The 12,569-nt window shown below is 44.5% G+C and overlaps 1 protein-coding gene across 4 annotated transcripts in view; it reads right to left on the reverse strand.

Annotated features, from left to right (window-relative positions):
• Positions 1-12,569, reverse strand: part of gas2l3 (growth arrest-specific 2 like 3) — a 55,724-nt gene that overhangs the window by 5,708 nt on the left and 37,447 nt on the right. For all 4 annotated transcript variants that reach the window (XM_072267368.1, XM_072267370.1, XM_072267369.1 and 1 more), the window contains 3 exons: positions 6,093-6,156; positions 3,949-4,087; positions 2,865-2,972 (listed from right to left, as the gene is read on the reverse strand). In XM_072267368.1, coding sequence (XP_072123469.1) covers positions 2,865-2,972; positions 3,949-4,087; positions 6,093-6,156 — 311 coding nt within the window. The remainder of the gene's footprint in view (positions 1-2,864; positions 2,973-3,948; positions 4,088-6,092; positions 6,157-12,569) is intronic.

The following is a 12,569-nucleotide window of genomic DNA, read 5'->3' on the forward strand; positions in this document are numbered from 1 at the left end:
TGCCATGTCACTTGACATGGGCAATCATGGTCTATGTCATGACCATAATTGTTCGTGACGAATTCTTCAGAAGAGGCTTGGCATTGCCATTGTGTGGTGGAGGGCTAGCTAAAGGAATTCCTCCTCGCATTTGTTCTAAAAGGATGTCTCTCTATTCTGAGGCTGTGCCGTCTGATCTGAGACTCCCACACTATAGGAAACATTCTCTCCGCATCCACCACATCTAGACCTTTCAATATTCTACAGGTTTCAATGTGATTTCCCCCCTTCCCCCCAACTTCCCTCACCTCTGGCTTTCCTTGGGCCCCAGGGCAGCACCCTTGGGGCAATTGCATCTTGCTGAGTGTAGGTTCAGCACCCCAGTGACTACAGACCCAGAGCCAAACACTCCTCATGTCAGCCATTTCATTCCCCCGATCGTTCTTGTGAGCATCCCCCAGATCCTCTCCAATGCCTGCACATCCTTTCTTAGATATGGGGCCTAAAACTACTCACAATGCTTCAAGTGTTGTCTGACATGTTCTTTCTCAAGCCTCAGCATTACATCCTTTCTTTTAAGAGGCACAGAAGCCTCACGATCCACACCACCAGTTTCAGGAACAGTCATTACCCCTCAACCATCAGGATCTTGAACCAGAGGAGATAGCATCACTCAACTTCACTCACCCCATCACTTAACTGTTTCCACAACCTATGGACTCACTTTTAAGGACTCCTCATCTCAAATTCTCAATATTTATTGCTTATGTATTATCATTATTTTAATTAAATATGAATGCCACCAAGAAAAGGAATCTTAGGATTGTATGTGGCGATATATACAGCATGTATTTTTATAATAAATTTACTTTGAACTTTGATATTCCAGTCCTCTGAAAACAAATGCTGTCTTTGATTGAACCTCCAAGATATTTCATCCATGGTCAAAGGTCAGGTGACAGACCACCCAATAAAGATCCTTGATAGATTTGGCCCTTCCATCACTGCAAGTTTCTAACACAGGATCAAAGACCTGCCATTAACACAAAAAAAAACTTTCACAACCAGAAGACCATAAAGAAATAGAACCATAGAACACTACAGCACGGAAAACAGGCCATTTGGCCCTTGCAGTCTGTGCCAAAACATTATTTCGCTAGTCCCATTGACCTGCATCCACCCCATAACCCTCCAGACCTCTCCCATCTGTGTACCTATCCAATTTATTCTTAAAACTTGAGTGAGCTCAACACTCGTTCCACACTCCCACCACTCTCTGAGTGAAGAAGTTCCCCCTAAACCTTTCCCCTTTCACCCTAAAGCCATGTCCTCTCGTATTTATCTCTACTAATCTAAGTGGAAAGAGCCTATTCACATTTACTCTGTCTATACCCCTCATAATTTTGAAAACCTCTATCAAATCTCCCCTCATTCTTCTACGCTCCAAGGAATAAAGTCCTAACCTGTTCAATCTTTCCCTGTAACTCAACTCCTGAAGACTCGGCAACATCCTAGTAAATCTTCTCTTCACTCTTTCAATCTTACTGATATCCTTCCTATAGTTAGGTGACCAAAACTGTACACAATACTCCAAACTTGGCCTCATCAATGTCTTATACAACCTCCCCATAACATCCCAACTCCTATACTCAATACTTTGATTTATGAATGCCAGGATGCCAAAAGCCTTCTTTACAACCCTGTCTACCTGTGACGCCACTTTCAGGGAATTATATATCTGAACTTCCACATCCCTTTGTTTCTCCGCACTCCTCAGTGCCTTACCATTTACAGTGTACGTCCTACCTTGATTTGTCCTTCCAAAATGCAACACCTCACACTTGTCTGCATTAAATTCCATCCGCCATTTTCTGGCCCATTTTTCCATTTGGTCCAGATCCCTCTGCAAGCTTCGAAAGCCTTCCTCGCTGTCCACAACGCCTCAAATCTTAGTGTCATCAGCAAATTTGCTGATCCAATTTACCACATTACTATCTAGATCATTGATATAGACAACAAATGACACTGGTCCCCAGCACAGATCCCTGAGGCACGCCACTAGTCACAGGCCTCCAGTCTGAGAAGCAATCATCCACTACCACACAGCCAATTTCGAATCCGGTTTACAACCTCTCCATGGATACAGAGGAGCAGAATTAGGTCATTCAACTCATCGAGTCTGCTCTGCCATTCCATCATGGCTGATTAATTATTCCCCCTCAACCCCATTCTCCTGCCTTCTTCCCAATAAGACTCCAAGAGCCAATCTTGGAGTCATTTCTGGCAGTCCCTATCTGCATCGACTCCAAGGTTGGTATGGCTGATTGCCTTGGACACTTTTGTTGTGATCACAAGACTCTGTTGCAAATTGGTAATGTAGAATACTGAGTCCGAGTCACTGGTTTGTTGGTGAGACCATTGGCAGAGGAGCTGCATAGCCTCAGTCCTGGCACGGACCAAGCCCTCACTTGTGCCTCGGGCTGGCCTGTTGTGGCTGCCGGGGAACGAGAGGCTAGAGGTGACTGAGTCACTGGGTTCTGTGCTGCACTGGGGGCTGGCCCTCCTGTTGGTGCTGCCCTCCAGTGTTCACTCAGTTGAAATGAGCTGGATTGTGTTCATTTGCTGCTGCCCTTGCTGATGAGCAACTGCTGTGAGCTTGTTCTCGCAGAAACATGGCTCCAGGACAACATCTCATGCACCACCAATCTACAGGCCATAACACGCAAGTACTTGGCTGATCTTATTTTTTTGTTTTGTAACTGCATGATTTCTACTATCATAATTATACGTGCTAATGTACTGTGTGCTGTGTGATTGTTTTCGACTCGGAGGAAAACCATTTCATTTGGCTGCATTCATGTTAATGGCCGAATGAGGAGACTCACTCTGATAAACAGTATTTTGTCCCCCAGGCGGTAACGTCCTTCAGATAGGAACTCAATGGAGAACCGATGGGAACAGTTGCAAGGAGGATCATCTGCAATGATCTTCACCTGGAACCAACAGAAAATTGGTCAACGGGCAGTAAAGTTACTTCACCGATGAAAACCATAACTTAGAAAAGATGAAAGGCAGGGTGGGAATTTTGCTGGCGAAGCATGTGATAGGACATTCCCAGGACAGGATTGGCAGGAGCAGTGGAATATTCCTCTTAGCCCCAGTCTCCCAGTTTCTCCACTGACCAATCAATCTATCAACCTCTGCCTTAAAAATACCCAATGACTTGGCCTCCACAGCTGCCCGTGGCAACATATTCCACAGATTCACCGCTCTCTGGCTGAAGAAATTTCTTCTCCTTTCTGTTCTAAATGGACACTCCACTATTCTGAGGCTGTGTCCTCTAGTCCTAGACTCTCCCACCATAGGAAACATCCTCTCCAAATCTACTCTTTCGAGGCCTTTCATTATTCAATAGGTTTCAGTGAGATCCCCCCTCATTCTTATGAATTCCAATCAGTTGAGGCCCAGAGTTATCAAACATTCTTCATATGATAAGCCTTTCAATCCCAGAATCATTTTCATGAACCTACTTTGTAGGGAGGTTACATCCTTTCTTAGATAAGGGGCCAAGTGAAGCCTCACCAATGCTTTATAAAGCCTCAATATTACATCCTTGCTTTTATATTCTAGTCCTCTTGAAACGAATGCTAACATTGCATTTGCCTTCCTCACCACTGACTCAACCTGCAAGTTAACTTTAAGGGAATCCTGCACAAGGACTCAAAAGTCCCTTTACACCTCTGATATTTGAATTTTCTCTCCATTTAGAAAATAGTCTATGTTTTTATTTCTTCTGCCAAAGTGCATGACCATACACTTCTTGACACCGTATTCCACCTGCAACTGCTTTGCCTATTCTCCTAATCTCTCTAAGCCTTTCTGTAGCCGTTCTGCTTCTGCAACACTCCATCCATCTTTGTATCATATGCAAACTTGGCCACAGAGCCATCAGTTGTATCTGGAACTCACTGCTTGGTGAAGCTCTTTGTTGGAGCAACCTGGCTTTGGGATTGCTGCAGGGATCCTGTCTGTGGAGGCGGTTAGGAGAGTTTCCTCAAGCTCAATCTCCTTCTCCAGTTTCACTAGCACTGGCGGTTCCACACCAAACCTTCAACAGAGACAATATTTATCAGCTCAGAACATCCATGCATCACTGAAAAATTACTAATGTGCAGAAGTTCAACCCATAAAATCATAAAAAATAGGAGAAATATTAGGTCATTCAGCCCATTGAGTCTACTGCGCCATTCCATCCTGACCGATGTATCCTCACTCAACCCTATTCTTCTGCCCTTACTAACCCACAGGTTCACCATCCACTGGCTAAAGAAATCTCTCCTCACCTTTTTTGTAAATGAGAGTCCCTCTATTCTGAGGTTACACCTTCTGGTCCTAGACTCTCCTACTATAGGAAACATCTTCTCCAATTCCATTCTATCTAGGTCTTTCAATATTACGTCATTCTAGATTTGGTGTTCAACTCACTGAAGGAGGGAAATCTCAAATCTTCTGACCAGAGCCAAGAACACAAGTGGAGACACAGTGTGTGCGTGATGGGGAGGCTGTGGTGCAAAGGACATTTGCCAGGATGCTGTCTGGATTAGCAAGCATGTCGAATGAACCAAGGGTGGATACTATAGAGAGAGTTCAGAGATTTACAAGGATGTTGCCTGATTGGAGGACATACCTTAAGAGAACAGGTTGAGTGAACTTGGCTTTTTCTCCTTGGAGTGACAGAGGATGAGAGGTGACCTGATAGAAGTGTATAAGATGATGAGAGGCATTGATCGTGTGGATAGTCAGAGGCTTTTTCTCAGGGCTGAAATGGCTAACGCGAGGGGGCACAGTTTTAAGGCGCTTGGAAATAGGTACCGAAGAGATGTCAGGGATAAGTTTTTTCACACAGAATGGTGGGTGCATGGAATGCACTGCCGGTGGCAGTGGTGGAAACGGATACAATAGGGTCTTTAAAGAGCCTCTTACTAGGTACATGGAGCTTAGAAAAAATAGAGGGCTATGCAGTAGGGAGATTCTAGGCAGTTTCTAGAGTAGATTACATGGTCAGCACCACATTGTGGGCCGAAGGGCCTGTAATGTGCTGTAGATTTCTATGTTCTATGCTTTTCTCTAGGGAGTGGAAGAGGATGAGAAGTGACTAGATAGAGATGCACAAGATGAAAGACATAGATCAAGTGGATTGCCCGAGGTTTTTTTTGAGGCCATAAATGGCTATTTTGGAGGGGCATGAATTTAAAGCGATAGGAGGAAAGTGTAGGAAGGAATGTCAGAGGTAGGTGTTTTCACAGTCGTGAATGGGTGGAACACTCTGCCGGTGGGGGGCGGGGGGATGTAAGAGGCAGATACTTTTGGGAACTTAAGAGACTCTTAGGCACATAGATGATAGAAAAATGGAGGGCTACGTAGGAGGGAAGGGTTAGATTCATCTTGGAGTGAGTTAAAAGGTCAACACAACACTGTGGACTGAATAGCCTGTACTGTACTATATGTTATAAATTCATCACTGATGTGCATCTCAGCTGCTTCCCAAGGGAACAAATATCACATTCTTTCATCTAGATTATGTTGGTATGAGTTTAAAATCTCTACAGCAGAATAACTCCAGCCCTTTGTCTCCTTAATCCCATTGTCCCTACTGGGACAGAGGCTGCTAACAGCGGCTTGCCACAGTCCTGTTTTAAACCGGTCTCTCAAGCTGTCCCCAGGCGTAGCCCATCTTATTATCCCAAGTCCCCCAGCTTCTGTTGGCTTTTTTGTAGCTTAAAAATGGGATAGGTTTGCTAGACCTCTGCCCACAATATCTGTGCTGACCATGATCCCAGTTTAACCTGCCTGTCTGGTGTAAATGTCCCTTCATTCCCTAAACATTCACATGTCTATCTCAGTGTTGCTGTTGTATCCACTTCCACCACGCCCCGGCAGCACATTCCAGTCACCCACCACTCTTGGTGTAAAAACACTTGGTGTAAACCTCCTTTCAACAGACATAACACAACAGTATGACTGAACGGAATCATGGAGGTGAAAGGCCTCCACGTTTCCCCAGATTCCTGTGTCACAACAGAAGTCAGGACAAACGATGTGGCCGCACTTACCGGGACACGATACGGCCAATCTCCAGCAGGCACAGGCACACTTGCCGCGGCTGTTTGTGTAAAACTGGAAAAGATCAAACAAATTTGTCCCTCAGCAACACCATGAAACACAAACACTGACACACAGGACCTACGCCGCCCAGTAACCCAGCTGTTGCATTTAACCCTACCCTAATCATGGGACAATTTACAATGAGCAATTAACCTACCAAATGATCTGTCTTTGGGAGAAAACTCTCATGCATTCAGAATGGAACATACAAATTTGCTTACAGAGTGCACAGAATTGAACTCCAAACTCCAACACCCCGATTTGCAATAGTGTTGAATTAACCACTACACTGCAGTGGTGCTCCATTTGTGTGCAATGTAATTGCACAATAATTTAAATTTACAATAAATGCATTTTTGTAAATAAAAGACTTTGGACAGAGGGAGAGCACCAGCACATGCATGTTCTTCTCTACGTTGTACACCACCCTGACCTAGCAGTACATCACTACCTCTTCCACATCGCCGGGTCACTTCTACCCACTGCTAAAGTCTCTTGCTACAATAAGAACTCTCGACTTCACAACCTACTGCATTATCACCTTGCATCTTATTGTTTACCTGCTGTTCACTTTCAGTGCAGCCATTACGATTTATTCTGCATCTTGTCACTGTTTTACCTTGTTCTATGCATGGGATGATGGAAAAATCTAGAGGGCAGTGTTAGGTTGATCTTAGAATAAGTTGGAAAGCTAACACAACATTGTGGACTGAATGGCTAGTACTATGCTGTAATGTTCCATCTTCTATATACCTCACACTGTGAAATGGCATACTCTGTCTGTGGAACGAGTTTACCTCCATTCCCATTCCGACACGTTGGTCCATGGCCTCTCCTACTGTCACGATGAGGCCGTGCTCAGCTTGGAGGAGCAACACCTCATATTCCATCTAGGTACACTCCAGCCTGACGGTATGAACACTGATTTCTACAAATTATGATCATTTTCCCCTTCCCCATTCCCTCTTCAATTCCCCACTCTGGCCTCTTACCTCTTTGCCTCACCTGCCTATCACCTCCCCCGGGTCATCCTACCCTTCTCTTTCTGCCATGGTCCACTCTCATCTCCTATTAGATTCCTTCCTCTCCAACCCTTTACCTTTCTACCTATCGCCTCCCAGCTTCTTACTTCATCCCCTTCCCCTACGCATCTCACCTAACTTCACCTATCATCTTTTGGAATGTTATCCTTCCCCTCCCCTCCCCTTATTCTGGCTCCTTCCTCCTCCTTTCCCAGTTCTGACGAAGGGTCTCGGCCCAATACATCAATTGTTATCATCAATGAGCTTCCAGCCCTAGGCCTCAATATTTCCTTTTGGAACTGGATTCTCGATTTCCACACTTGCAGATGCCAGACAGTTCAGATTGGCAACAGCATCTCCATCAGCACAGGTCTACCACAGGGCTGTGTGCTTAGCCCCTGCTCTCCTCACTCTACACTTCTGACTGTGAGGCTAAGCACAGCTCCAATGCAACATTTAAGTTTGCTGACAACATCAAGGTCATTGACCAAAATCAAAGATGGTGAAAAATCAGCATACTGGAGGGAGATTGAAAATCTGACTGAGTGATGCCACAACAACCTCTTACACAACGTCAGCAAGACCAAGGAGCTGACTGTTGGATTCAGGAGAAGGAAACTGGAGGTCCATGAGCCAGTCTTCATGGGGGTTCAGAGATGGAGAGGGTCAGTAACTTTAAATTCCCTGGTGTTATCATTTCAGAGGATCTGTCCTGGGTCTGGTACACAATTGCCATTACAAAGAAAGCTCAGCAGTGACTCTACTTTCTTAGAAGTTTGCAAAGGTTCAGCATTTCATCTAAAAACTTTGACAAACTTCTATAGCTGTATGGTGGAGAGTATATGGACCGGTTACATCATGGTCTGGTATAGAAACGCCAATTCCCTAGTATCGAAAAGGTAGTGGATATGGCCCAGTCCATTACAGGTAAAGCCCCCCACTGAAAAATCTACATGGAGCACTGTCGCAGAAAGCATCAAGGACCCCCACCATCCAGGACGTTGTTTCTTCTAGTTGCTGACATCAGGAATGTGGTATAACAGCCTCAGGACCCACATCACCAGGCTCTGGGACAGTTATTACCCCTCAACCATCGGGCTCCTGAACCAGAGAGGATAACTTCACTCACGCCCACTGAACTGTTCCCACAACCTATGGACTTCAAGGACTCATCTCATGTTCTCAATATTTATTGCTTACTTATTTATTATTTTTATTATTATATATTTTTCTCCTTTTTGTATGTGCAGTTTATTGTTTTTTTTCTTTGCTGTAGGACTGCCTTAGGGACTCCAGGTCCAGATTTTGCCTCGGGATTTACTCCTGTGAGTGGAAAGCCAGGAGCTGGATTTGGTTGTCAGAGGCTATTTGAGATGCACACAATTGGAAACATTTACTGGGCAGTGGCAGCTTATCTCAACTACCACCCCCACCCCATCCCACTATGACAACCCTAATGTACACCACTATCACTTCCTTATTAAGGGTCTGGTAACAAAACATATGCAAATTATTAATTTGTCTGCAGAGCCACAATGAAGCACACAGAAACATTGACGGCACATGGCAAATTATGGCTTTTCAAGAGTGAATCTGGAACGCGGGACAGAGACTCCCCCCTCCCCCCACCCAGTCTCTCCCTGTGGCTTCACCGTCGTGGGCGAGTCAGAACATCGGACGCGGCTGTGGCTAAAATCACATGCCACGGTAGTGTAGCAGCCAATATAACACTATTACACTGCCTGCATACCAGGTTCAGTCCTCACTGCTGCCTGTAAGGACCTTGTACGTTCTCCCCACGATGATGTGGTCTTCCTCTAGATGATCCAGTTTCCTCTCACATTCCAAAGACTTGTGGGTTAGGGTCAGTAAGTTGTGGGGATGCTATGTTGACACCAGGTGCACGGTGACATTTGTTGGCTGCCCCCGGCACACCCTCGGACTGTGTTGCTCGTCGGCACATTTCACCTTATGTTTCGATGTACATGTGATAAAGAGATAATTCTTTATCTTCTTTAATTCATCTACCCTACAGCCTGAAGGGAGGCGGTAGTTTATCGCAAAGGAAGATGCAGTTGTGTTGTGAAGACACAACTACATCCCATTTCACATCCATCTGTTCCTGTTCTTGTGCCATTTGGAAATTGATCTGCCCACAATAGAGTGAACTGTGGGTGGACTTTCAAACAGAACTTTGATAGATGTGGGCACCATCTCCTGAAGCTCCTCCGCCACATCACACACTACCCTGACTTGGAATTGTCTCCTTGGTCTTTCATCAAGTTCTGGGTCCCAACATCTCAAATTCCCTGCTCCGGGCCCCAGCACATTGACACAATCATGAAGGCAGCACCCAGCTTTCTGTTGGAAACTTGCAAAGATTTGGTATGTCACCCAAAACTCTTGCAAATTTCTGTTGACGTACCATAGACACGAGCCTCCCCCAGCTTCAAGGACACCTTCAAAAGGCAACGTCTCAGAAAAGCAGCATCCATCATTGAGAACCCCCTTCGCCCAGGACGTACCCTCTTGTCATTGCTACCATCAAAAAGGAGGTACTGGAGCCTGAAGACACAGTCAACATTTGAGGAGCAGCTTCTTCCCCGCCACCATCAGATTTCTGACTGGACAGTGAACCCCTGGACACCACCTCACTATCTGACTGGTTGCATCACCGTCTGGGTTGGAGGCTTCAATGCACAGGATCACAGGAGGCTGTAACTCAGTCAGTTCCATCAGGGCACAACTCTCAGCACGAGAGGACATCTTTAATAGGTGGTGCCTTAAGAAAGCAGCAACCATCATTCACTGTACGACCTCCACCATCCGCGATGTGCCCTCTTCTCATTACTACCATCAAAGAGGAGGTACACACACACTTAATGATTCAGGAACAGTCTCTTTCCCTCCACTATAATTTCTTTTGAATTGTTCATGAACACTACCTTGTCACTTGTCTTTTTCTTAAAAACTCTATTTTTGTAATTTATAGTAACTTTATAACTTTGTATTGTACTGCTGTCACTGGCAGTGACAATAAACCTGATTCTGATTCAAATCAGGATCCAAATCAGATTCAGATTAGTTTATTGGCATATACACCAGGGTGCAAAGAAATCTGTTGTTTGCTGGGGGAAACAATACCACCTGTCTACTCTATCTATGCCTCTCATAACCTTATAAACCTCTTGCAGATTTCCTGTCAACCTGCACTGCTCCAGAGAAATCAACCCAAGTTTGTCTAACCTTTTGTTATAGCCCATGCCCTCTAATTCAGGCAGCATCCTGGTAAACCTTGCCTGCATCCTCTGCAAAGCCTCAACATCCTTCCTACAATGAGGCAACCAGAATTGAATGCAATACTTCAGACGCGGCCTAGCCAATTCTAAACAACTGCAACATAACTTGTCAACACTTGAATTCAGTGCCTTGACTGCCAAAATCAAGCATGCCATTCACCTCCTTTACCACCTAATCAACATGTGCAGCCACTTGCAGGGAGCTATCGACTCCAAAGACAAAGCTGAAGTCAAATTTATTATCAAAGTACACATATTTACCACACTGTGGGAAGGATGTGATTGTGTTGGAGGTAGTGCACAGGAGATTTACTGGGATGTTACCTGGATTGTGGTTTCAAGGAGAGACTGGATCAGTTTTGTTACTCCTGGATCAGAGCAGGTTCAAAGTTTAATGCAAATTTATTATCTAAGTACATATATGTTACCATATGCTACAGTATCTTGAGATTCATTTATAGGAAAACAAAGAAATGCAATAGAATTTACATAAAAAACTATACATAAACGAAGTCTCACAAATAACCAACCGGCAAAAAAAGATAAATTGTGCAAATAGAAAAAGTGGAGTCTGTAAGATTGTTGAATCAGTTCAGAGTTGACGCGAGTGAAGTTATCCATGCCAGTTCAGGAGGTAACAACTGTTCCTGAACCTGCTGGTGTGCAACCCAAAATTTGGACCTCAAGGTCTCTGTACATCAACAACATTAATAATAATAATAATACTTCATTGATCCTGAGTGGGAAATTCTTTCATTTCAGCAGCAACATTAAAAAACACTCTTAACAGTGTGCAGACTTAACTAATAATAAAGTCAGAATAGCAACAGTGTCAAAATAGTAATAATATAAAAAGTGTACCGATAACACAGAAGCTATTGTACTACGATGTGTGTTCTCCTGTCACACAGAGATGAACTGTTGTATATGCTTATTGCATTCAGTAGGAAAGACTTTCTGTAACAATCCTTGTGACGGCAGAGCTGAATGACTCTGTTTGAAAGGGTGCTCCGCTGCTTATTCAGTAGGTCATGGAGAGGATGTGCCAGATTGTCCATAATGGATAACAGTTTGTTTAGTGACCTCCTCTCCACCACTAACTCAAAAGAGTCTGGGTTGTAGCCAAGGACGGATCCAGCCTTCTTGAGTTTATTTTGTCTTTTTGCATCACCAGCACTGATGCTGCTCCCCCAATGTAAAGCTGCAAAGACTGCACTCACTACAACAGACTGACAAAAGATCGCCAGCATCCTGCTGCACATATTGGAGGATGGCAGCTTCCTTAGAAGAGAGACTCTGCTCACCCCTTCTTGTAAACAGCCTTGCTGTTGGTTTTCCAGTCAAGTCTGTTGCCGAAGTTAACAGCCAAATATTTGTACTCCTCCACCACCACTACTTCTTCTCCCAGAATGTAGGAGGACAATGACAAGTCCTGTATAAAAACAATCACCATCTCCCTGGTTTTAGCAACATTCAGGAGCAGGTGATTCTTCCTGCACCGCTCCATAAATTTGTCAACTAGTCCCCTGTACTCAGTGTCCTGCCCTCTTTGATATACCCAACCACTACAGAATCATTAGAGAACTTCTGCAATTGGCAAGACTCAGATGTACTGACAGTCAGAGGTGTACAGTGTGAACAGAAATGGAGACAGGACAGGCCCTTTGGCGCTCCAGCATCAGACAGAACTTCCCAGCCATACAAAATGGGGTCTATCAGTCGGGTAGTCAGTAATCCAGGAGATAGGGGATTTGTCTATGCCCATCCTTTGCAACTTCTCGCTCAGAAGTGGCTGGATTGTATCGAAGGCACTAGAGAGATCAAAAATGATCACACAGAGATGAGGCTAGATCTGATTAACAGGATGGAAGTTCTCCCATGATCCAGAATTGTTGTTGTTGTTTTTTTAAAAAGCTGTAACACAACTTCCCAACTTCTGAATTCAGAGTTTTGATTAATAAAGGCAAGCATGCCGTATGCCTTCTTTTACCACCCCAGCCACTTTCACCAAGCTATAGACTTGTGTTAATTGTCACAAGAGATGAGATCTAATTACAGGATGAATGTCCTATGGTGCTGTCTTCACCACTGCACAGCCATTCTT

Source organism: Mobula birostris, chromosome 9 (assembly GCF_030028105.1).
Source record: "Mobula birostris isolate sMobBir1 chromosome 9, sMobBir1.hap1, whole genome shotgun sequence".
In the NCBI taxonomy this organism is placed as follows: Eukaryota; Metazoa; Chordata; class Chondrichthyes; order Myliobatiformes; family Myliobatidae; genus Mobula; species Mobula birostris.